Here is a 26312-nt window from a genome sequence, read left to right as displayed (position 1 = left end):
ATCTTTTGTATAAAGAGTATTTGGAGCTCCTTTTAACACAATTTAATTAAAATTAGTCCAGTAAAGAAGCAGAATATGGTAGCTCTTTATAAGAAATCCTCTTTCTCAGATAGTCAAGGAATTTTGTGTATACATTCAGTATCAGACGTAATTTATTAGTTTATATGGTTGGTAGCTCTTCCTTAATGTAAATGTAACATTTCTGTAAATTTAGCCCCAACTTTTTTTCATAAGAAAATGAAATAAATTTGGGGACATTTTTGCATTTTTCAATCATTCTTGACTTAAGGAAGCAAGGCTATCAAAATAAATCCACAACTATTTCTTACAAACACTTCAAACTATCAGAGAGATGAAAACTAAATGAAGAGAAATATTGCTGAGTCACATACTTATTAAAAAGGAAGCAGAAAGCACTATTACACATTCACACTGCCTGGATTGTAAACAGGCTCACTGAGGCTGGTGTTGGGTTTTTATGCTCGGCTATGCTCGGCTGGGCCTCAGGGAGCAGACCTTCATGACAATGGCCTAGAGGGTGAGTATAAGGAGACTCCTCCAGGAAACTATTCCTATCAGAGCACTGTGGGAATAATTTACTCTGGATGTGGGGTAGAGATGGCAGAGTGAAGTAGATTTGCAGCCTCTCCTTCTTCAAATACCTAAGTGTTATGGATTAAATTGTGCCCACCACCAAAATATGTTAATGTTCTAATCTCCAGTACCTAGAATGTGATCTTATCTGGAAATAGGGTCTTTACAGATGGAATTAGGCAAATTAAAATGAGATTATACTGGAGTAGTATGCATCCTTAATCCACTATGACTGGAGTCCTTATAAAGAGGAAATTTGACAGAGAGACAGAGGAGAGAATGCCATGGATTGCCAGCAAACCGCCAGAAACTAGAAGAGAAGCGGAACATAATTTCTCTACTGACTTTGAAGCATGGCCCTGCTAACACCTTCATTTCAGACTTCTAGCCTCCAAAAGTGTGAGACAGTAAATTTTTTTTTAAGCCACTCAGTTTATGGTAATTTTTTACAGCAGTCCCAGAAATTTAAGACATTAAGTAAATTTAAAAATATATTTTAAAAAATGATAAAAAATTCACCATCAGCAGCTTAACAAGAAAAGGGTACAACTATTGCCTTAAAATTTGATAAGTGGTTACCTGAGAGAGAAAATTGCTTTTAAAATATCATGACACCCCCCCAACCAAAACTCTACAATGGCTTCGCATCTTCCTCAAAGTAGAAGTTCAAGTCCTTAAAATGTGATCTAAGACTCTCTACATCCTGGCCTCACCACCTCTCTGAACTTATGCCCTACGTTCTCTTCCTCACTCATTTCTTAGTCTCATTAGCCTCTTCACTGCATCTCAAGTATGCAATGACATTTCAAGTGCAGGGTCTTTGCATTTATATTTCTTCTCCTTGGAGTGTTCTTCCCTGGATATCTACATGGCTCACTCCTCCATTGTCTTTAGTCTATGCTCAAATGTCACCTTATCAAAGAGGTCTTTTCAGACCACCGTATCTAAAACAGCAACACGGATCACTCTCCAGGCTTCCTGTATGCCCCAGGAATGAGGACAAGTCAGAGCGAAACAACATCATCTGAGCTGTTCATGAAGCTTTCATAATGTTAGATAAGAGGAAGACTCAGAGATCCTTGAATAAACTCTATTAGTTTTACAGACGTGGAAATGAGGGCCAGGCATGAAAAGAGACTTGCACGAGGTACAAACTTGAATCTATGGCTCTGGTCTCCAGCTCTTTTCAACCTTTAATACACCCTTTTGTCCTCTTGCCCCACTCTGTGTTATGCCACCTCCCTGGCATTCTGTTTTCATATAGTCAAATCTTTCATTTGCCCCTAATATTTAAGCTCTTTTTCTTCTTAAATTGGTTTCTTCATTGGCTGATACCTTAGGTGCTGAATCCTAAGTCTGGCCCACTGAGGAGCCAAGGACATTACAAAAAAAAAAAGTTGATCATGAACAAATTAGCCAAACATCCTCTTATCCTAGCTCCCATAATGAATGACCCTGTTGTACTTTATTCACACTCTTTTCCAGGTAGATCAACATCACTTCAACTATTCCAAAACAGAACTGAAGTTCCAGTCCCAGGAAGGACTGATTCTATTGAGTGTGTTTCTGTGTGCGCGGCTTGTTCTTTTCAACAACCTCCCCAAGAGTTTCTGGAATGTGAAGATGCTTTTGTCTAAAAGAAACCATTGACCTACATACTTTTACTACCAAAAAAAACTAAAGAAAAAGATTTGTTACAAGGGGCACTGCTGTAGCAAGCAATATAAAGTCTTGGACTGTTTCCTAGTTATCTTTCTGTCTGGACTTTGTCCACATGCCTAAGGCAAGTGGTGCAATTGTATGAGCTAGCTAGTGGTCAAGTTAAATAAATTAAATATTTTAACAAATAAATCGACTGAGGAACAGATATTAAAAGATAAACTCAATGCTTCAATAATGGGCTCTTTTCTTTCATACAAATTGCTTCAAAAATATCTTTTTTCTTTTTTAAAGATTTATTTATTTTATTTAATTTCCCCCCCCCTCCCCTGGTTGTCTGTTCTTAGTGTCTATTGCTGCATCTTGTTTCTTTGTCCGCTTCTGTTGTCGTCAGCAGCACGGGAAGTGTGATGGGCAGGCTGCTCTTTCTTTTTCACGCTGGGCGGCTTTCCTCACGGGCGCACTCCTTGCACGTGGGGCTCCCCCACGCGGGGGACACCCTTGCGTGGCGCGGCACTCCTTGCGTGCATCAGCGCTGCGCATGGCCAGCTCCATTTTGATGTGACTAAGAAGTGCTGATTTCCTTAAAGTCACACCCACACTATACTAGGTTGCCTAAAACCGGTTTCTAACATGTGTTAGGAAGAGAGTAAGAGGAGCCATGCTGGTTTCTTATATGTCTTGGCCCCAAAGTGTCATTTCTACTCTTAACCCACTTGTCAGAAGTGGTCATGTAGCCTCACCCAAACTCTAAGGGAGGCTGGGGAATGGAGGAGTACCAAACCCCTGCCACACTTAAAGTAACTGAAAAAGCCGAGGTTTTGAAATTCAGTGAATTTGTACTCCAACCTGCCTCAAACTCAGTTGAGGAAACAGTACTTTAACTTTCTGTCAAAAAACTTGCTCTACTTCTCTATATTCCCAATGACATTTATAATGTTTTAGTACCTAGATTTTAAATCACGAATGTTATATGGATACTTTTTGCTGAATGACATATAAGCCCTTGCTGTATCATTTTTATTTTGGATCAGAGCAATGGTTTCTCCATCCCAATAAAAAACATTTCCAAAGAATTAGAAGGAAGAATAAAAAGAAAGAGGCATTTTATAATTTACTCTGCTCTTTTCAGACATAGTTGAATTAAAATATACATATTGCAATAAAAAACCTCCCAATAAATAAGAAGTCCAGGACTTGATAGCTTCACTGATGAATTTTACCAAACATTCCAAGAAGAATTAAAACCAATCCTACTCAAACTCTTCCAACTCATTCTATGAAGCTGGTGTCACTCTAATTCCAAAACCAGATAATTATACCACAAGAAAAGAAAATTATAGACCGATATCCCTTATGAATATAGATGCAAAAAATCCTCAACAAAATACTGTCAAACCAAATCCAGCAGCATATTAAAGCGTTACAAAATACAATCAAGTGGGATTTATCCCAGGTATGCAAGGGTGTCAATATAAGAAAATCAACTACTGTAATATACCACATTAACAGAAAGAAGGAAAAAAACAAACAAACCACACATGATCATCTCAATTGGTAAGGAAAAGGAAACACTAAGAAAACTAGTAATAGAAGGAACTTCCTTAACATGATAAAGACCATATCAGAAAAACCCACAGCTAACATCATGCTTAAAGGCAAAATAATTAAAACATTTCCTTTCAGATTAGGAACAAGATAAAGATGCCCATGGTCACCAGTGTTATTCAACATTTTAATCAAAGTTCTAGCCAAACAATTTAAGCAAGAAAAGTAAATAAATGGCATCTACATTGGAAAAGCAGAAGCAAAACATTCTCTATTTGCAGATGACATGATTCTACATATAAAAAGTTCAGAAAAATCCACAAGAAAGCTACTAAAGCTAAAATATGAATTCAACAAAGTGGCAGGGAATAAGATTAATATGCAAAAACAAGTGTTTCTATATACTGCTAATGAAGAGGAAATCAAAGAAAAAATTCATTCAAAATAGCAACTAAAAGAATCAGATGTATAAGGATTGATTTAACCAAGGATGTAAAGGACTTATATATGGGAAACTACAAAAAATTGCTAAAAGAAACAGAAGACCTAAATAAATTGAAAGACATTCCATGTTCATCAATTGGAAGGCTAAATATTATTAAGATGTCAATTCTACTTAAAGTGATCTACAAATGTCATACAATTCCAATCAAAATTCCAACCTTCTTTGCAGAAATGGAAAGGCCAATCATTAGATTTATGTGGAAGAATAAGAGGTCTTGAATAGTCAAAACCTTATTGAAAAAGAAGAATGAAGTTAGTTGGAAGGATTCACATCTACAATTTTAAAATTTATTATTAAGCTATGGTAATCGAAACTGCATGATAGTGGCACAAGGACAGACAGAGAGACACTTGAAGTCAAGTTGAGAGTTCAGTAATCAAACCTTTTAATCTATGCCCAGTTGCTTTTTTTTGTTAAAGATACTTAAATTACATAAATGTTACATAAAAAATATAGGAGATTCCCACATGCCCTGCTCCTCACATCTCCCATACTTTCCCACATTAACAGCTCCTTCATTAGTGTGATACCTTCATGGCAATTGATGAACACATTTTGGACCATTACCACTAAGCATGGATTACAGTTTACATTGTAGTTTACACTCTCTCCCACACAATTTTGTAAGTTATGACAAGATATATAATGGCCTGTATCTGTCATTGCTATGTCCAGTTGATTTTTGACAAGGGTGACAAGTCTACCCAATGGGGAAAGAAAAGTCTCTTCAACAAATGATGCTGGGAAAACTAGATGTCCACATGCAGAAGAATAATGGTAGATGCCTACCTCACATCACATACAAAAATTAACTCTAAATGAATCAAAGACCGAAATATAGGAATCAGCACTATAAAACTCCAGAAGAAAATACTGGGAAGCATCTTCAGGACCTTATGTTAGACAATGGTTTTTTATACTTTACCAAAACCACATGCAGCAAAAGAAAAAAGGAGATAAATGGATAAATTATCCATTATAGATAAATAGATAAATTAAAATTAAAAACTGTTGTGCAAAGGACTTTGACATGAAAGTAAAAGACAACCTACAGAATGGGAGAAAATATTTGGAAACCACATGTCCAATAATGGTTTAATAGCCAGAATACATAAAGAAACCATATAACTCAACAACAGAAAGACAACTCAAATAAAAATGGGCAAAAGACAATGAACAGATATTTCTCCAAAGAAGATATATAAATGGCAAAAAAAACCCAACCACATAAAAAAAGAAATAAATGAAAAATGAAAAGAAAAAAGAGATAAACAGGACCTCCTCAAAATCAGTACACTTCTGCACCTCAAAGGACTTAATCAAAAAGGTGAAAAGGCAGGCAACACAATGGGAGAAAATATTTGGAAATCACATATCCAATAAGGGTTTAATATCCATGATATACAAAGAGATCACACAACTCAGCATTAAAAAGACAAACAACCTGATTTAAAAATGGTCAAAAAACTTGAAAGGACATTTGCTCAAAGAAGAAATACAAATGGTGAAAAACATGTGAAAAAATAATCAACATTACTGTCTATTAGGGAAATGCAAATCAAAGTTACAATGAGATATCATTTCACACCTATTAGAATGGCCACTAGTAAAAAGTCAGAAAACTTCAAGTGTTGTTGAGGATGTGGAGAGATAAGAACAATTATTCACTGCTGGTGGGAATGTAGAATGGTATAGCCAATCTGGAGGACAGTTTGGCAGATCCTAAGGAAGTTGAATATTGACTTGCCATGTTACCCAGCAATATCATTACTAGGTATACACCCAGAGGAACTGAGAGCAGTGACACGAACGGACATCTGCATACTGATGTTTATAGTGGCGTTACTCATGATTGCCAGAAGATGGAAACAACCTAGGTGTCCATCAACCAGTAAATGGATAACAAATTGGGTGTGTACTGCTGTCCAGCTTTCCAACACTTTGGGTAAGTTCAAATTTCTTATAAATGGAATCATGCAGTATGTATTCTTCGTGTCAGACTTCTTCCACACAGAATTATATTGAGTTTTAAGAGATTTGTTATGCTGTTAGGTTGTATGCTGTTTGCTATAGAATTCCAGTGGTGAATATAAAATCATACCTAGTGTCACTGTGGGCCGCCTTCCTCAGAATCATGGGGATTGGTTTCCTAATCTAGATCCCAGACATACTAAATAAAATGCTCTGGGTGATGAACCCCCAAATTTTTAAAATTACTAGGTCACTTTTATTTCCTAATGATAGTCCAATCCACATTTTATAGACAGATAAAGCAGTTTCTGTGATCCTTCTTGTCCCTTGCAGTGGAAACCTCCGCACTAGCTGCAAATGACTTCCAGAAAATCCTGGCCAAAATTACAAAAAGAAGTAAGGAAGAATAAGAAGTAATTTGATGGTTTGATCCTCACAGTCTGCTTTAACTCCATTTTCTGGTGGGAAACTTGGGTAGAGCTACAGCTGGGGTTTGCTATGCTGTTGACCTTGCAATAAATACAGAAACCAATGTGGAAATGATAACACCAAGGATACCTTTGACCTTGGCCAAAATTTAGTATCATTCTGGGAGCTTCTCTGCAAGTTGGAAATCTATCAAACCAGTTTCTCTTTCCTTTAATTCTCTCTGTCCAAACAGTTCAGAAATAAAGCAGATTTATAAATATGCTTACTCCCTGCCTTATCTGAAGATCCTTTTAAAATCTAACTGAAAAGCAGGGATGGAAATAGTTCCACTCTCTGAGAATTATTCCTACAGTAATTTGTTATGCGATCTGTATTTCCAAACCATATACCTGTGAATTTAAACCTTTTTTTCCTTTCAACGTTTTTATATTTAAGAGTGACCCCCAAAAAGTTCTCATTTTGCCTAGCTCATATGAAATATCCATTTTTCCTTAGAAAAGATATAAATTTTATCACAAAAGTGGTTTCACTATGTGCAATACTGATTAAAGTTTAGAAACACTTTTGACACTTGTAATTCTAATTTTTTACTAGTGAAATGTGGTCCATATTGCTGGGTAATGGTCATACTGCATGGGCAATATTTGAGTTGATACATTATCTGATATATTTTTAGCTAGGGAAAAACAAATTCTATCTTTTGCACAATTCATGGGATTCTATTTGGAGTTTGATTTTCAAGTCAATATGTATGTATTAAGAATTTACTTTAACATAACCTGAATTCTTCTTTTCCATTATCATCTGAAACTCTACACAGATTTTCAAATATCTTCTAGGAGTCAGGTCTCATTTTATTCAGTAACCCTGTCTGTATGGCTGTCCCTGTTCAGGGCACCAGCTATGCCATGTCCTCTCTTTCACCTTGCCTGCAGTTGTCCCCTTCAGGGATCATCTATCTTGAATAGCTGCAGTCCAGTGACCAGGGTGGGAGAGTCCCATCATATATTTCTATTACATGCAAGTGTTTGGAAAAAGAAATTTATTGGGAATTGAATTAGAGTTATTTATTGTAAGCAACAGAAATTAATCTGGATGAATAATTGAGCAAAAAACTGCTGATTAAAAGGATATTGCTATTGTCCTGAATGACATTGCAATGATAGATATAGACCATTACATACCTTGTAATAACTTACAAAATTGTGTGGGACAGAGTGTAAACTACAATGTAAACTATAATCCATGTTTAGTGGTACTGCCTCCAAAATGGGTTCATCAGTGGTAACAAATGTACCACACTAATGAAGGATGTTCTTAATGTGGAAAAATGTGGGAGGGGTAGGGAGCAGAGCATATGGGAATCCCCTATATTTTTTATGAAATATTTATATAATCTAAGTGCCTTTAGAAAAAAATGAAAAGGTATATTAAAAAAAGGATATTAAATAATTCACATGATTGTTGAGGTCTAGACTTGAGGTCTAGAGCATCCAGAAACAATACTTTGTGCCACAACAAAGAAGAGGTTTGGCAAGGAAAACACAATTTTGTGGCTACCTTGTGGATGCTAGAGAAACCCAGGCAGTGACTCCTTGGATGTAGCTGCTGCATCAAACTCACCTTGCAGCTAATGACGCCTTGATAGTAGTGACATAAAAGCAGTTCCCATGTAAACAGAGGAGAGAGAGAACAAAGGAAGGGAAAAGACAATGGAATAAACTCAGTATGCATAAAATTCCCACGGCTTCGTGTACCTTTTACTTTGCCAACAGCCCTGACTCACCCATTCTGGCTGAGGAGCTCAGACCTGACATGTATACTGCCATGGGCTCTAAAAATCATTTCTCCGTTTTATAGATGGGAAACAAGGCAGGGAGAGGTTTAGGACCTTGCCCAAGGTCACAGATAATAAGGGGCAGAGTCTGACTGAAAGTCCAGATAATCTTTCTAGATGCTCTGTTTGATATGACTTGATTTGTATTTAAATCTAGTACAGAAAATGGAAGGATTGCTCAGCTTTTATTCAAATAATTGTTCTAAGAAACAAATAAATTATGCTTGAGGCATTTACGTATTAGGGTGAGTTGGTGCCACAGGATGAACAGGAGGGTTTTGCTGGCATTTAGAACAGGAAGGAGTCATGCAAGAGAATCTTGAATTCATTGTTGGAAAAGTTGAAACCGACTTATGTAAACAAGATTGAAGTAATATTTAGTTGAGAAAAATATTATGAGTCTGTCCATTTTCATACCCTGAGTTTTAGAAAACCTGGCACTTGTTTAGCCTAGCTAATAGAGTCTATTTCAGTGGAGTGGTCTCCATTTTCTAATGAAATTAGAGTTTTAGGTTAAAGGGAAGTCTTTAGTAGAGCAAGTGTTGCTTTCACTGTAAGGCTGTTGAACTTAATAAAATCGATATCCAAGTTGACTCCTGGAGCACAAACCCTCTAGAAAATGAAGTTTAGGAAATCTGAAAATATGTGACTGGTATTCTTGAGGATTCTTAACCCCTTAACTAATATATTATCCTTTTCAATTAATTTTTGAGAACATAAATGAAATTCTCTTTGATACCATTAATCTAGGAATGGTGGCCATTGATCCATAATATTCATTGAGAATCAATTATTTAATATAATAAGTCAGAATGTTTTCTTCTAAACTTCATTATAAGTCCTTTGTGTAAGTATCCCTTATAGGAGGCTCTAGCCCATCAGAAAAGATGTTAACACTTCAAATATTACATTATTACCTAGAGAGTAAAGATTAAGTCCAAACTAAACTGTTAAGTTGCTGTGGCTCAACATACATCATTCTAATAAAGAGAAGATGGTCCATTAATTGAGTAAACCAGTAGGCTGAGAATATCATAAGTAAAAATGTTTTCAAAATCTCAGATATCAATAATCCCTCCTTCCGGAATTCCAGTCCTACTTATTCAGTGTCTTACCAGGCATGTTGTCCTGGATATTCTATTGTCATTTTAAAGAAACAATGTCTTAAACAGAACTCACTATCTTCTTCCATCAAACCTGCTCCTCCCCTGCCTGTATTCTATTTTTTCACCTATTACTGAAGTAAAAAACTGTAGAATCTTCATTGGCTTGTATTTTGTACCTGTTGGCTGTTAGTGGAATTGTTTTTTTTTTTAACTTTTTATCTTTAAATAACTTCAAACTTACAGAAAATTTGTAAAAAATGTTCTAAGATTTTCTGTCCGAATTTTACCCAGATTCACCAATTTTTAACATTTTCCCACATTTGCTTTGTCATGCATTCTTTCTCTCTTGTTTTGTGTGTGCTTGAGTGTATGTGTTGTATATATGTGTATGTGTGTATATAAATTATTTTCTGGACCAGTTGAGAGTTACAGACCTCATGCTCCTTTCCCCCTAACTATTTCAGTACTTAAGAATCACACTCTGCACTTAATTTTCATATCTCTTTAGTCTTTCTTTATCTGGGATGACTTTTCAGTCTTTCTTTTTCTTTTATGACATTGACATTTTTGAAGACTACAGGCCATAGATTTTGTAAAATTTCTGTCAATTTGGATTTGTCTGATGTTTGTTCAAGAATAGTTCCAGCTTAGGCATTGTTTTCAGAAATATAAGTAACATTGTGTCCTCGGTGTTTCAAATCAGGAGGCTCATGATATCAGTTTGTCCCAATATTGATGATATTACCTTCAATCACTCGGTTAAATCATTGTTTACTTTGCCCTTTTTCACTGTACTCCCAATGTGCAAATTAATCCTTTTGTGCTCCCAATTTTACAGAAAATCTCCCAGATACAGACTTTCTCCTTTATTCCTATGTCCTTTGCCTGGATTATTGAGTTAGCTTCCCAACTAATCTCCCAATACTGCCTATGTCACTTCCAATTCCTCTTCTGCAGTCTTGACGGAAATGCAAATTTCTGAAATGCAAATTTGGCCATGAATCCCCCAGACCTTTAAACAATTAAGATCTTCCATCTTACTCAATTGCTTATAGCAGCATTTCCATTTACCTTACATGCAGCACTTGTTCTGCAAAATGTCCTGTGCAAAAATTGTTCTTTAGTGAAAGAAGTGCGGGAAATTCTATCTATTATTAACATGTCTTGCAAAGTCACTGTTTATTAGCATGCTGGAGACTGAGAAGTTCTGCAGAAAAGAAATCCAGCATTTCCCAAACTTACTTGAACATAGACAACTTTTGATCTCCACACTTCACCATAAGTAACTCAAGAAGTAGTTATCTACAGAATTAGTATTTCATACTAAGCAAGCCATACAAGGATACTCACACCTTGCCTTCTTCAGCAGCCTGAAGTCTATCGCTCTCCCTACCAATATTCCCCCTCTTTCATTCAGCAATGCCATACTGTCCCTGCATAAACCATGCCTTCTATCTGGAATGCCTGTTACTCCTCCATCTCATACCCCCTTCTCCTCCTGGGTCACATACACTCTTCCTAAGGACCCAGTTCTAATGTAGCTTTCCTCCCAGAAACCTGTTCTGCTCTTGTCCTCTCTACTTCCTTTAAGCATCCCTCTGGTGCAGGCTTACCACGCTGTGTGATGAATAGTTGTTTGCATGTCTGCTTCTCTCACCACATGTGAACTTCTTGAGCTCTGGGTTTCTGGTACACCTTGTAATTGTCATAGTATTTAATGCATAGTAAGCTTTGAGGGACTGTTGAATAAATGAATGAACACAGGCTGAATGTCTTTTTATATAGTGTTGAGACTATCTGGTGAATTTGCTTTAACATGTGGCCATATCATGTAACTGATCCTGAAGAGACTTATGTACAAAGTTGAAATGATGAATGATCAAAAACAGATTATTTCTGATTCCTTCTCTTCTCTCATATCACCCACCTATATTTGAAAATATATGTGTTACAATTTATATGACCCTTTTCTTTGAATGTTAGTCCAAAGCATTAGACTTTTTTTCTTTTCAATTACTTTAAAGATTCATAAATTAAGGAAGTATGATTATTTTATTAACTAGTCACCAGAGAAACTTTGTGGCATATGTGTATTCTATATTTCTGAAGCATAATGTATGCTCTCATAATTTGGGGCTATTTGGGAGCTTGCTGTATTTCATTTTTGTATGCTCTCATAATTTGGGGCTATTTGGGAGCTTGCTGTATTTCATTTTTAGGGCAAATTCTAAGCCTATAGTAAAAATGTCCAGTTTTTCTCTGCATTTCCAAAGTCCTCATCAGTCTATTTTCATTTCAGGTACTTGAGTATTCCATGAAGTCAAAGGAGAAGGAGAAGGAAAAGAAAGACTTCATTAGCACAGAAGTATCTAATTTCTTGAAATGAAATTTAATACTTGATAACCAAACTTGATTGACTTTGCCAGATAAATGCATATCTGATAAGTAAATCCATTTTCTTCAACTTCCTGTAAATAGGTGAAGATATATGCTGGGAAACAGTATTCTTACAACTATTCTATCATTTTTATAAACACATGTTATCTTGTAACATTCTTTAGTCTTCTCATCTTTAAAGATGTGATCTATAAGACATTTACGTTGTTCAACAGAACTGATCAAAGCCTTTGTGTATGGCTACTGAGGGTTCTCGACTGCACATCTTTTCCCTTCAGCTCACAAAATGACAGTCTACATTATTACCTGAAAACAGGAAAGCTGGGTCATCTAAAAGGATCAAGATATGGACCCTTCCTTCATCAGACATCTCAGAATATGAATGTGTACAACTTGGTTCCTGTCCTTTGGGAAATAATCTTATAGGATCATACTTTTCCATAGCAGAGGAAATACTGTGATTTCTTTACATATTGCACTCCAATTCTTTTGAAAATGTTCTAGAAGTCAGATGCTGAACTAATAACCTCTAGGTTCCTACTTCAAATGCATTCCCTAGGGATTACGGCACAAATGTAGGGTATCGCACTCAGCCTCCCTACACTTCCCTGTGATTCATAAGGAAACCCCTTTTACTGGCTGCCAACAAACCAAGAACTTGGAAGACCAAGGTTTGAAAGAGATGGATTCAGTGTGAGTCAGGCGTGCCAGAACGCAGTGTGAATTCCAGGTTGGCAAAAGTGTACAATTCACAATTGCAAGGCAAAGTGGACCCCCTGATGCCAAATAACAGGTCGAGGAGGCAGTAACTGAGGACAAAAAATGAGACCTCTCCATCTCTCTAATATGTTTTCAAAACTGAGATGACAACAATAAATTTTCCAAATTCTCTTATTCATTAACATTCAAGCTACTGGTGTTATGCTAAAGTAGCTCTGCAGCTACATAGTACTGCTCCATCCCTAAAATCAAAGCTAAACTTGTAATGATGAAGTATGTGTTTGCTTGAATCGCCATTACCATACAAGGAAACTTTGAATTCCTCACGGTAACCTTTTATTGCCATTTTTAAGTTTCCCAAGCACTGCCAAACGTCTTGACCTTTGTGGAATGGTTATAAACTTCATAAACATAAACCTTTGATTCCACTTTAGAATTCTGTTAAGAAATGCCAAAATTATATTAATAAAGCATTTATTTTAAAATCAAAGACCTGGAATACCATTTAGATTACCTCAACCTTAGGAATGATTTGTTCGTATCATTGAGAAATTGATAAATTGGGCATTGCAACAGCTGTGCTGGTTTTCAGAAAGAAGATTATACAATCCCAGAACAATGTTTGGGCTGCAAAGCTGGCCTGTACTTCTGGGTTGTTTGTAGATGCCTTGGATATTTAGAAAGCTGCCTCTTTAAAACCTCCCAAACATTTGTTAGAAACACTTCATAATATAAGTATGTTTCCCTTGGCATCTCAGCAGGGCAGTTCTTGTTTTCAGCTCAGAATATTAGGGATTTCTTTGAGAAACAGAAAGGGTTTTGTCTAGCAGTCTGACACACTGCTGCTGTCGGCATGGCTCAGAATCCATCCCCCTTGGAGCAGCTCCTTCAAGAGAGAAGAGCTTTCTCTTGAGGAGTTAAAGCTTTGTGGGGGAAGCAAAGGTGTGCAGAAGAAATTTTTGTGGAAGATCAAGTAAGCAAAAGAAAACTTTTTTTTTATGTGGACCTAACTTAGTGACTTGACATCTTTTATATGTAAGAAGAGAAGACATAGCAGTATGGGGTGGCAAATAAAAATTCAGGCTTTGGGGCCAGATTGCCCGTGTGCAAATTCCAGTTCTTCTGTTTACATGGATGGAGATGAAGTAATGTGCTTTATTCTTTTGTCAAGCAGAATTTCCAGTACTCCTACATATTTACTCTTACATATGCTTAACTACTTTGAAGCTATGAGTTCTAAGTTAAATAAATTATAATTAAGGTAAAGTAATTCATTTTTAAATTTGAGAGTGAATTTTAAGAAATCAGATAAATCACTGATTTTGAATAGTATCACACATCATTTTTCTTTGGTAAACAAAAATTGACAAACTTCAGGGCTAATCTCTAGATTTTACCCCACTTTTCCCATCTATCACAATGGATTGCAGTAGTTTGTTTAAATATATGTCTCTTTTATGAAATTGTGAACTTCTTGAAGGCAAATGTTATATTGTATATAGTTTTATATCCACAGTAATTGGGAGTTTGTGGAAAATTAATAAATTCCACCCCTACCCCACCCCGATCTGCTCTAAATAAATAATTTTCGAGTCATAGGTTTTAGAGAATAAACAAAGCCCTGCATTCTAAGTTTTTTCCCACTGAATCTTTAGCAACTCTAAGGAGGCTTTTCTTTTTAGCAGCTGGAGAGCTGTGGATTCCATCATCCAGGTTAGGAAGTCAAGAGTTGAAGTCTCCCCATGGGAATATAGACATCCTGCTTGCTCCAGGACCAGGGGCCTAACCCCTGGAATGTACTGTCCTGAAAATAGTCCTCGGTAGGTTTTCTGAATCTTGATTGTTATAAATGTTCCTGATGCTTATAAACTCTATAAATAGTTTACAGATATAAGTTTATTAAGAGTGCACATCTGTATAAATCTTAAAGCGAAGCAAGAAGAAAGGTGGATGAGAGGATGAAAGTTAATATAGTAAATAATATATTTGTATAAACAGCATTTTTCAGCTCACCAAGATTGTTAACATGTTTTGCAGAAATTCTCATGTATCCAATGATTCTTTTTCATGGGTGTTACAGATCCCATGGCCACATAACAAATTACCCCCAATTTAGTGGCATAGAACAAGTATTCATAATTGCTCCTAGAGTCTGTGGTTCAGGAATTTGGACAAAGGACACAGTAAATTCAGCTGGTCTCTGCTTCATGATGTCTGGGGCTGCAGCTGGAAGACTTGAAAACTGAGGACTGGAACTGTTTGAAGGATTGTTCACCATGGCTTGCAGTTGATGCTGGCAATGGACCGGGGACCGCACATGGGAGCGCTGAGAGGGCTACTTGGGCCTCCTTAGAGCTAGGTGAATGGAGTCCAAGGGCAAGCATCCCCTGAGAAATCCTGAGAGGCACTGGCACCTTTCATGACCCAGCCTGGAAGTCTATTTGTTAAGGAAGTCATATGGGGAGAGGAAATAGACCGAAAATGGTGAGTGGTAAGATGCTAGAAGAACTAAGGGGGCAGAAATATTGCTATGGCCATTTTTGAAAACATGACCTGCCAAATAGGGATGAGAAACAGGCTCAGAAAGGTTAAGTGGTTGTCCATGGCCCCAAAGCTGGTGAAAGGTGAAGTCCAGTTCTCTTGAATTCAAGGGAAGAGAATTTGCTACTGCACCTCACCCATGGAGAGCCAGACCTTTATGTAAGCACTCCCTTTATATAAAAAGATGATTTTCAATGACTTATTTTTCTTCCTTCAAATATAAGTGACACTTAAAATATAACTTTGAGGCCTCTAGCCAAATTCTGTATATTAAATTGAGAATATTAATTTTAAAAGTACAATAAAATTCCAAGTTTCCCACAGAGCTAAGAGCTGGAAATTTTTTTTAACTTTTTATTTTAAAATGATTTCAGACTTACAGAAAACTTGTAAAAAATATTGCAAAGAATTTGTTTACCTCTTCCCCCCAGATTCCTTGTGTTAACATTTTTCCATATTTGTTTTATCATTCTCTCACTGTAAAGTATTTTTTGTAAAATTATTTATATGTAAATTGCAGATATGATGTCCTTTATCCCCCAATACTTCAAAGTAGATTTCTTAAAAACAAAGACATTCTCTTGCAAAACCTCTTATTAGACAAGATATTTCAGTATCACAGTCACTTCAGGGTCATTTCCATTGTCTCCTTTCAGGGACAGGTCTTCATTTATTTTCTGTTTAGGTAAACAGCCTCCTCCATGAGACTATGGAATATTGAAAGCAGAGGCCTTGCCTTATTCATCTCTGAATCTCCAGCACTCCACCCTATCCCGGCATTCCAATGTAATGTATGACCTAGTCAAGGAATGTTTATAGAATGAATAAATGGTCTGCTTTACATGATTTGTCTGTACTAGTGAGGGAAGGATAACTCCCATGACTAACCATAATCTCAGTAACTTAACACAGTAGATGCTTATTTCTTCCTCACATCGTGTTCTACTCTGTTACAGGGTAGTGGATGCAGTCTTTACTTCTCAGCTCCACCATCTTCTAGATGTAAGTTGTAATGTCCAGTCCTGGAAGGGAACTACTTTACTTCCATTTGTATTCTATTGGCCAGAATTTAGTTGCAAAGCCGCCACAACTGCAATGGATGCTGGGAATATAGTCACACTAGAAATAAGTTTGGTGATCATCCATTGAGTGGCATACTAGCCTTCTAACTATCTACCAATTTATAATGAGAATAGTCACCTTGTAGAGTGTCTTTCTGCTTTTGGTGACCCCCCTATACTGCTGACCCCACTACTCTTACCTCCACTGTTCCCCTATCTAACTTTATTTGGGTAGATTTTTCCCTGTTTTGCTTAGGTTGCATGACCCTGCCCCCTAACTGTTTGTCCATGCGTGAACCAATTGGGACCAATCAGATTTTTTTTTCTGGAAATTTGGAATCAGAAGGCAGAGGTTGCCAGTTGGTCTCTCAGTGTGACATGTGAACTCAGAAATTTTAGGGCATCCATCTTCCACTAGCTATGTGGACTGAAAGGCAGAGAGAATGATCCGCAGATATGCATCTGCACCCAGATGTGCAGGCAGAAACATGGATGAAAGCAGGATGGCAAAAAAGATTTGATTCCATTCTTTCCTTAGACCAACATGAATCAGTTACACTCCACAACCTAAGAAGTTACTATTAGGTCTCTTAGTGCTAACAGAGCCTACTTCAAATTGTTTGGGACTTGGGTAGGGTGTCATCTTAGGATATTTTTTTATTTCCCAAAAATAAAAATGGAAATTTACTAGAATATCTTAACTAAGATGACACCCTACCTAAGTCTCAAAGAATATAAAGTAGACTAAAATGAGAACTCAAACAATAAAGTAGTCAGGAGAAATAACAGATATTCACATTATAGTAGCTATTTCAGTGGAAGTTTAGATTTTGCTCAGAGGTCCTGGAAATCAAAGTGAAAAGGGAGAGATGGTTTTTATGTTACTCTCAATTTCAGAAAGGAAGAAATGCACCTCTTCCTTTAGGAATGAAGCTCTGTTAGCACTAAAAGATCTAATAGCAACTTCTTAGGCTGTGGAGTATAACTGATTCATGTGGGAGAGTTCATAGCTTTCCCTCAACACAGACTACCAAAGAGGATCCCAAGTCTCATTTGTAAAGACGAAAGCTAATGCTGGGAATCTTAGAACAAATTTGAATTTGTATCATGGCAACTATGCAGATTCTGATCTGATTTTTTAATGCCTTGATCTTATTATTTATACATTCTGTAAACTTGAGTCTTTTCCCTGCTCTTCGACCATCATTTCATTTTCTGTGTAAGAATTATTTACTTCAGGTCTATTTCTTCTAGAAGTAAAGCACCATGAAAACAGGGATCTTGTTTGCATGTGTCTCTAGTATCTGGAACCATTTCTGACACATAGCAGATGCTCTATAAATATTTATTAACTGATTGTATGAATGAGTGAATGAATGAATGTAGGCAAGTGGGACGTGGTATAGTATAGGAGAAGAGAAACTGGGCTAGATCAAGGTTTGGAGGATTTAAGAGAGCAGCTGGATATATGAAAAAGGCTGGTAGGAGAAAAGAGGGAATTTTAATAAGTATTGCTCTGGGCAATATATCATGTCCCTATAATAGTTTTGTTGTTTTTTCCCCTAAAACCACAAGTAAGCATTTATTGCTTTTTAAAAAGTGCTTCCATCTTCTGAGCTATTTGTTTTAATATCCAGCCTTTATAAACTTGACCAAATGAGTTTCATTTTTACTAGTAAATCTCTTAAATGGTTTTCATAGCTTATTCAGATGTCATTTAATTCATTTTAACTCATTTTATTACTCTCCATTTTGGGGACACATGTCACATGCTGTTAAATGCTGTATTAGGTTCTATGGAAACAAACATAGTTAAAATTATATTCCTGCACTAAAATAGAACAAAGATGGAAGAAACTAGTGTGTCCCAACTTTAGTGGGGTACAGCAATTGTCATGGATCAACTTCTTAGAGGTAGCTACATTTGCAAAATCGTGGAGGTATGAAAGAAGCTATTGGCTTCAGAAAACTGCAAGTTTTGGGATATGGGTAGATGACAATGTATAGGGTATGAGCAGAAAAAGAGGTTGAGTCATTGTTAAATATTTAGGTAGGGGCGTACAAATTCCATCTTTGTATTGCATTCTGGCAGAAGAGAAAATGGATAAGAACAATATTACCCATAGTAGGGACCCAGATCATCAGCTTCAGCATCATCCAGTGTTTTTGTTTCCTTGGTTGCTCAAGCAAATACTGTACAATAGGTTGGTTTAAACAATGGGAATTTATTAACTCATGGTTGGAAACTAGAAAAAAGTCCAACTCAAAGTGTCATCAAGGCAGTGCTTTCTTTCCAAAGACTGGCATTCTAGGGCTGGCTGCTGGTGATCCTTGGTCCTGGGCTTCACTGTCACATGGCAGTGTATATGGTAGGCTCTCCTGGCCTCTGCCTTCTCTTCTGGGTTCTGTTGATGGTCAGTGTTTGACTGCTCCCTCTATGGTTTTCCACTTGTCTGAATTTCATTGTTTAAGGATTCCTGTAATAGGATTCAGACCCATTCTGATTGAGGTGGGCCACACTTTAAATGAAGTAACCTGATCAAAAGGTCCTTCTTATAATGGGTTCATGCTCACAGGAATGGATTAAGTTTAAGAACATGTTTCACACCACGAACTTATTAGAAATGCAAATTCTCAGGCCCCTCTCCAGACCTACTGTATCAGAAAGACAGGGGTAGCTAGTAACCTGTATTTTAACAAACCCTCCAGGTGATTGTGACAAGTGCTAATGTTTGAGAATCATTTACTTAGGAGGATGATGAGACCATCGACAGAAAGAACTGAAAGTTAAATAAACCCGTAAGAAATGACAAGGTTATCGACTAAAATGGTTGTTATGGTAATGAAGACACAGGCATTATTGGGGATTGAATGACGTCCTCCACAAAAGACAAGTTCAAGCCCTAACCACCATTCCTGCGAGAGTGAACCCATTTGTAAATATTATCTTTGGAGATATGGGTCATTATTTGGATGTGAACCTATTTGTGAAAAGGATCTTCAGAGATCCTATACAGATGAGGAAAAATTGAATCAAGGAGGATCTTAAACCATCTGATGGGAGTCCTTATAAAGAGAGGAAATCTAGACAGAGACACAGATGACTGGGCAGGAGAAGAATTCAGACGTCAATAGAAGTCCAAAGTTAGTGGAAGCCAAAAGTAAGAAGTCAAAGAAAGAGGCAGATTGCCATGAGATGGAGGCAGAGATGCAAGCCAAGGAATGCCAAGGATTACTGGCAAGCTACCACCAAAAGCTACGGATTGTGGTTTAAAACATGGCCTGCCCATACTTTGATGTTCGACTTTTGGTCGAACTGTAAGCCCATAAATTCCTGTTGTTTAAGCTGAACTGTGTGGTATTTGTCATAGCAGTCCTGGAAAACTAAGACAGACACAGACAGATTCAACCCAGTGTTTCAGATGGCCAGATAAATCAGCATGGTAGAGTCGCCAAGGAATAAGTTATCAGTTCCTAAAGAAATAGAGGAACAGGAAAGGATTGCTAGAGGAAGCACCCAGGATATGAATTAGGGTTGGATAAGTCAACCACAGCAGCAGTTTCCCTTTGTCTCCGTTGGGGATGAACATGTAACCTAGTTCTAGCCAATGAAATGAAAGGGTACGTAAGTCAGCTGGAGACTCCTGGGGAGGATTTTTCTTCTTAATAAAAGAGTAAAATAACCCTTTGCCCACTTTCTATTATTATTTTGGAGGTTATCATGTCAGGGTGTGATGCTTGAATGAAAGGACAAACCTGTGAATGGAAAACAACACATCAAGGATGGCAGAACAGAGAGATTAAAAAGAGCCTTGTCTGAACTAAACTTGAGCTAGCTACCTCATGTCTATTAGGCTTAAGTTCATGCTTGGCTGTGTTTCAGTTACCTACAGCCAAACACATTCCTAACTGGTTACCCACCTTTCTCTAGGAATCTACCAGGACTAATCTTGGCATGCTTCTCAGCCTGGTTTACCTCAGGGTTCTAGATTCTTCAGCCTCACTTTGAAACCTGATCTCCATTATGTTCTGTAAACCCCCTAATCTGACCCTTTATCACACCCACCCCTTCCCATACTTCCTAACATTACCACTATATCCTGGAAACCCAACTTCTGTGAATTGCTAATTTGCCGTGGTCTCCACCTCTTCTCTTTACCTTCTTGCTCCCACTAACACCTGGTTTTCCCCCAAAGTCTCTGTTCCCTTTATGGCACTCTCAAGTAGAGGCCGACTATTTTTTCTCCTGCATGGTATTCCACAATGCTTCGTGCCCCAATGTTAATCCCCTTTTTGCTTCCTAAAGTCACAGCTCTTTAAAGTATAGTGCGTGACTTCAGACTTTCCCACCTGTTTCTACTGCTGTCTTCTTCTTGCTTCTATCTTCTATCAAATCCCAGGATACTCCCCAACCTTTTTTGATAATATTAGCCCCTGGTCACTGTTCTCTCCACCATTTCTCCTGTTGATATTCTTGATGACGTCTGCATTTTCACTGATGTTCATCTAACAGTTGGGCCTATTTCCTAGACTCCCCTCAAATCTAACAGTCTTGTCCTCCACCCCCACCAAAAATCTAACTGTGGAAAAGAGAAGAAAAATCAATGAAACTTGGCCAGAAGAACTTTAGAATACCCAGCTCCAGCAATCCCTTAAACTATATCTTGCTGCTTTCACAGTCAGTCAATATTTATGGTGAAATCAACTCTAATATCTCTGCATTCAGTAATGGCTGACTGTGGTAAAGATACCTGGGTACAAATTTTCATTATTGTTCGAAGGTCAGAATATCCTGGGGAGAAGTGTCTCTGAAGAAAAATCAATAGCAACCTTCACGAATGTCAACATAAAATGCCATTCAAAACAAGTGTAAAAGGTAATGATATCTTGTTTTGAGTACATCTTCAGATTAAATAGCAGCTATGGTGACACGTTTTCCATAAAAAGACAAAATAATTAGCCAAAGCTATTTCAGCAGCTAGTAAATATATGAAAAAAGATTCTACTAATCCAGCAACAATCTGCTTCATTCAGGTTGTGTGTACAAAACACATTGAATACCCCACACATCACAAGGGGTCCTTTTCATACTTGTGAATATTCAGTACAATCATCAAAGTTGCCACTGAGCACTTAAATCAGAGATCAGGAAGGGAACGAGATTTTCTAGTAAGAAATTGGGGCAAAGTGCTTTTTTTGTGGAGACATTGATGTAGTCATAAGTTTTCCTAAGAATTTAGTGAATACCTAGACGACAAGTTTAGATATGCACGGGCATCTTGAAACAAAGGCTTAATACTGATCTTGGGTGTCTCTTTAGTAACTATGGTGAAGTTGGACAAGCTTAAACACTACATGTTGGAAATTCCTTAAGAATGAGTCAACAATGAGTCTCTTGCCATTGGTGAAACTGAGCTAACATATTTCAAAGTCAGATTTGGAAATTTATGCTTGAAGACTGCAAACTCCTCATTTAAAAAATAATAACAATTATTATTATGAAGGCTAATGACTCAATCAAGAACAAGAGATTTCTTAATAGGATTGGTTAACCCAAATCCACTGGTTCTCAGAATTTTAACTACATCCAAGGATGATGAGCAAAATTCTTCAGCTTAGAAATGAAAAGGATTTGTGAAAGTCCTAGAAATTTGAATCTATTCCATCACTCATTACCCAAGATACTATTTGCATTTATATTATACCATTTCTTAGAAGAATAAACAAGTAGATACAGTAGGTTTGATTCTTAACACTGACTTATGTGCAGACTCCATTAATGAGTTCATGATTAATCGTTCTAATGTGGCCAGATTCTTTCACTAAGGAGGTAATAAGTATATTACCTCAATTACCTTTGGCAAAGAATGATGGGTCAAAATCTTGTTTTTGAACTTCATGGGTCTCAGGAAAGAAATAACTCCCTATTTTTTCCTTACCCAATACCTCTGGCCTTAAATTACCTTTGCTGACAGGGGATGGGAAAGTAAAAGTCATCATTATCCCTTTTACTATCCAAGATGGTAACTTCTCAGAGAGGAGGAGGACATCTCTTTCCTTAATGTCTGCAGTGCCTTTATCAGCGGTTTCATTTTCAATAAGTGGACATCTCTTTCATCAACATCCCATTTAAGATCTTTTTTCTGATATGTGGCTTATACTTTTTGTACCCAGCACATTCCCTTGAACATAGCAGGCATTCAATACCTGTGCCTATGCAGTTAGCAGAAGAGACCCTCTCCTCACACTGGAAGGGACTCAACTGGGAGGAACTTAACTTTATTGACCCATAGGGAAAAAAATATGCATGAATCCTGATAAAGACCTTTAATTCATCCCAACCATTTCCCCACTGCAAGGGAAAGATTTAACTTTTGTCTATTGTAACAAGTAAACCATTATTTAGAATCAAAGACAATGAAGAATATAAAATGATAGAGGGAAGGGGGCTGAGCATACTGTACATGCTAAAGAAAAAATAAATCGGATACAATCTAATAACCATCTTACTCTCTTATTAAATATTACAGGGCAAAGTATTTAAAGAGCAATATTAAATCTGTGATTAACAATAAAAATGGCAGGGAGCCATTTTTATGAGGAGCCTCTCATTTAGAGAGTTTATCCTCTTGTATTCAGAACCATTAGGTACCCAGTTTATACTAGGAAATGGCCTAATATAAATGCAATTAGTATTTTAGTGAATGATGGGATTTGGTCTTATTTCTTGGGCCACTACATCCCCCAAACTAGTCTGATTCTACCTCAGCCCTGGAAGAGTATGGTTTAGAAGGACTTGTAAAGAGTGGTCATGTTAGTATGGGTTGGGGATGGGGAGAAGCTGGGGTTCTATTTCAGTTTATTCTCACTTGGAACTAGCTGCAGGAAGCTAGAGTTTGATAATATCATGTTTCTTGGTTTGGAGGTTACAAGGGTGAAGGATGGGATGGGAAGGTGGGGAACAAGGCAGACTACATTCTTTAAGATGAGAAGCATCTAGGAAAGGTAAGTTATTCAACTCTGGAAAAATGTGGAAAGTGTCCGTTGCCATTTGAAATAAAGGTAAAATGATGGGCAAGTGTACAGTGTTTCATGATAGATATTCATGATATCAGCATTTAAAATTGTATGCAGGATAAGATTTTCTTCAGATAATGTAACAATTGTTCAAGCTCCTAAGACAGGAGAAGGTGCAAGGAATAAGTATGCATATCTATCTGTTTAGTGAGTATGTGTCTGTGTGTGTGTGTGGGGGGGGGGGTGGAATTGAAGGGGAAGCACTATCAGCCAAACAAATATGAGCTACAAAATAAAATAAAATAATTCAGGGTATGTGTCAGAGGAAACTGCAACTCCCATTATAATAGAAATGCTTCAGATGGAGGAAAAAAAATATCCCATGGTCTACTAATATACGAAGAATGAATCTACTACTATTTCACATTTGTTTCCTTTCTCACAAAGGCTTCCAAGAAAAATTTCTTAGTAAACCAATCAGGTGAATGTGCAATTTGAGCATAAGAGTAATACTTGTTAGATTTACCTGAAGAGAAATTAAAGTTTTTCCATATTTCAATTAAAATGGTATCCCCCACTCCTTTTGAAAGAAAAACTCCTGTATGACTGGAAAACTAACAACTGAAATACCCTGATTTATTTTAAAGCTTCATAAAACTTCTCCCTTCTCCACAATGAAAAGCCTCGTTTCTGTTCTGTCCAGTCAGAAGCATCTTTATTCTTGTTAGAGTAGTTTTTATCCTTGGAGGCACTGCCCCCTGCTGTAATATTTGCTTAATTGCAGAAGGACTTTTGCTCTCAGATTAAAGGACATGAAAGAAAAAGTACAATTATTAAGGTGAAAAAAAAAAGACTCTTTATTTTGAACAATATACATAGCCTTCATTCCATTTACTTATCATAGTGTATAGCTACGTACTGAAGTATATAGGAAAAAATAAACATTATAAATGCCCGAAGATGGAAGTATACAAGTGAAGAAGACTAATAATCCCATGAACAGGTTTAGAAGCATAACAGGAGAGTATACATTAGAAGAGAATAAAGCCATGCAAAAAAAATTTATCCAAACCATGACAGACATGTGCAGTCATTTACTAGTTACAGTTTCCTGCGTATAAAAAGTATACATATTCTTTGGATTGAAAAAATAACATAAATAAGTGGTGTGACTTATGTCCAAGCCAAAAATCATCTATAGAAGTACGAAGTGTGTACTGTTAGGCCACATGTGGTAATAAAATATTCAAGGCCACAGACGGAGGTTACCAGATTAAAAGAATATTGAGAGGTAGAGCAAATGAAAGAAATAGAGAAATGGCACTTAAAAGATGCCACTTTTGCCATATTAGGAAATAGTGACATATCAGCACTAAAATGATGACAGCTATACATATTCCACCGCATTTCTATTTCCACTGTCAAAATGAATCCCCTGTTGATCATTACAAAGTTCAGTGAATAAGATAAGGCAATAAATGTAGAGTCTTGACACGAGGGCAAATTTAATTTCCTTCTCATTTTACACATGAGAGGAAAAAGAATATAGAATTAGAAATGCTCTGCTTTCTATTCATTACACTAACTTTTAAATGCTTTTATATACACAGTGTTTGGCACAAAGGGGATAGGAATATGAAGATTAATTAAACCTAAATTTCCAACTCAAAGATTTTACATCTGGAAAGCAAAAGAAGATAAAATTCTTTAACTTTTTTTTCCAATCAAATGCTTAAAGCAGGTTTTTAAAGTTGAGATGAAAAAATCGATAAAGAAAAACAGCAAAGACATATGCTGAACAAAATCTCCTGGTTTTTCTTACAATTTCTTTTTTCTTTTTATTATTATTTTTTAAAATTGCATTTTACAATAAAAAGACCACTTTAGAAAGCTATGGCTCAATATTGCTCGGTGCTCTCCCCTTAAGACATCATCTTCTTACACTCCACTGAACAGAAAACCATCCCTTCTACCGGCATGAACTTCTGCCCAATGAGACACTTGCTGCAGCAGGAACACAGAAAGCACTCTGTGGATGCATGCCAGCTGAAATTGTTATATGTCACCCGCTGCACTTCTGGATCGATGGCATTGTGGCATCCTTGACATACCTGTTAAATAATAATACAAATAGGAAAGCAGGATGAGAGAACAAACTGGGACATAACATTTTCATTTGAGAACAAATTGAACATGTTTTTTCATATGATAAAACAGAATTACAAACTCAAAAATATGTAACTGAGAGTGCTCTTCTAGTTAACATATTTGTTAATGGAAGTCTATATACTGCGCACTGTGAGAAACAATAGGTGAAGGCCCCTTAAAGTCTTTTTTATTTTGATGCTTCCTAGATATTCCCATGGTACATGACCAACACACATACACTTACATACACACATATACACATCATTTTCTTCTTAGGTGAATACACACACACGAAGAAATTAAATGAATATTCTTTTTCTATTACAGCAGAAAACTAAACGGGTTGAGCCCTTCAAAAGACTTGATAGTCTATGTACCTTTCGGTTTGTGCGTGTTCTGAATGAATATGACTACCTAAATTTTTGTTTTAAACCTTTTTATAACAAGTGAAGAAACTAACAATATTGTCCAAAAGTAGATGAGAGTGAGTAAACTTTAGTACCCACCCTGGTTTCTTACTGTGCGATTGCCAGGTATTACTGAAAGGAGGGATGGCAATGGGAGTTGAGGAGCTCATTTAACCTCAGCCTCCTTACTTGAAAAGACCTCAAAATATGGCTGCTACTCAGTGAGTAAACTGGTTTAGGCAGTAAAGTGAGGCCCTGTTATAGAATATCTATTCCAGACCTACAGTATACCCTCCAAATTTTTAAGGAGCATCTCTTCTAATCACAGAGCTTCTAGTGGCATAATCCACACGTTGTGTCAACCCATTCTTC

The 26312-nt window shown here is 36.9% G+C and overlaps 1 protein-coding gene across 3 annotated transcripts in view; it reads right to left on the bottom strand.

The window, feature by feature from the left end:
- Positions 1 to 24215: 24215 nt before the first annotated feature.
- TES (testin LIM domain protein) overlaps positions 24216 to 26312 on the bottom strand; it is a 42252-nt gene continuing 40155 nt past the window's right edge. For 2 of the 3 annotated variants that reach the window (XM_004449287.5, XM_004449286.5), the window contains one exon: positions 24216 to 25496. In XM_004449287.5, the coding sequence (XP_004449344.1) occupies positions 25308 to 25496 (189 nt within the window). In that variant the 3' untranslated portion in view covers positions 24216 to 25307. The remainder of the gene's footprint in view (positions 25497 to 26312) is intronic. The other variant, NM_001281762.2, reaches the window with a different exon arrangement.

The sequence above is a fragment of the Dasypus novemcinctus genome, chromosome 5, assembly GCF_030445035.2.
Source record: "Dasypus novemcinctus isolate mDasNov1 chromosome 5, mDasNov1.1.hap2, whole genome shotgun sequence".
Lineage (NCBI taxonomy): Eukaryota > Metazoa > Chordata > Mammalia > Cingulata > Dasypodidae > Dasypus > Dasypus novemcinctus.
This window is presented reverse-complemented; position numbering and strand designations above follow the sequence as displayed.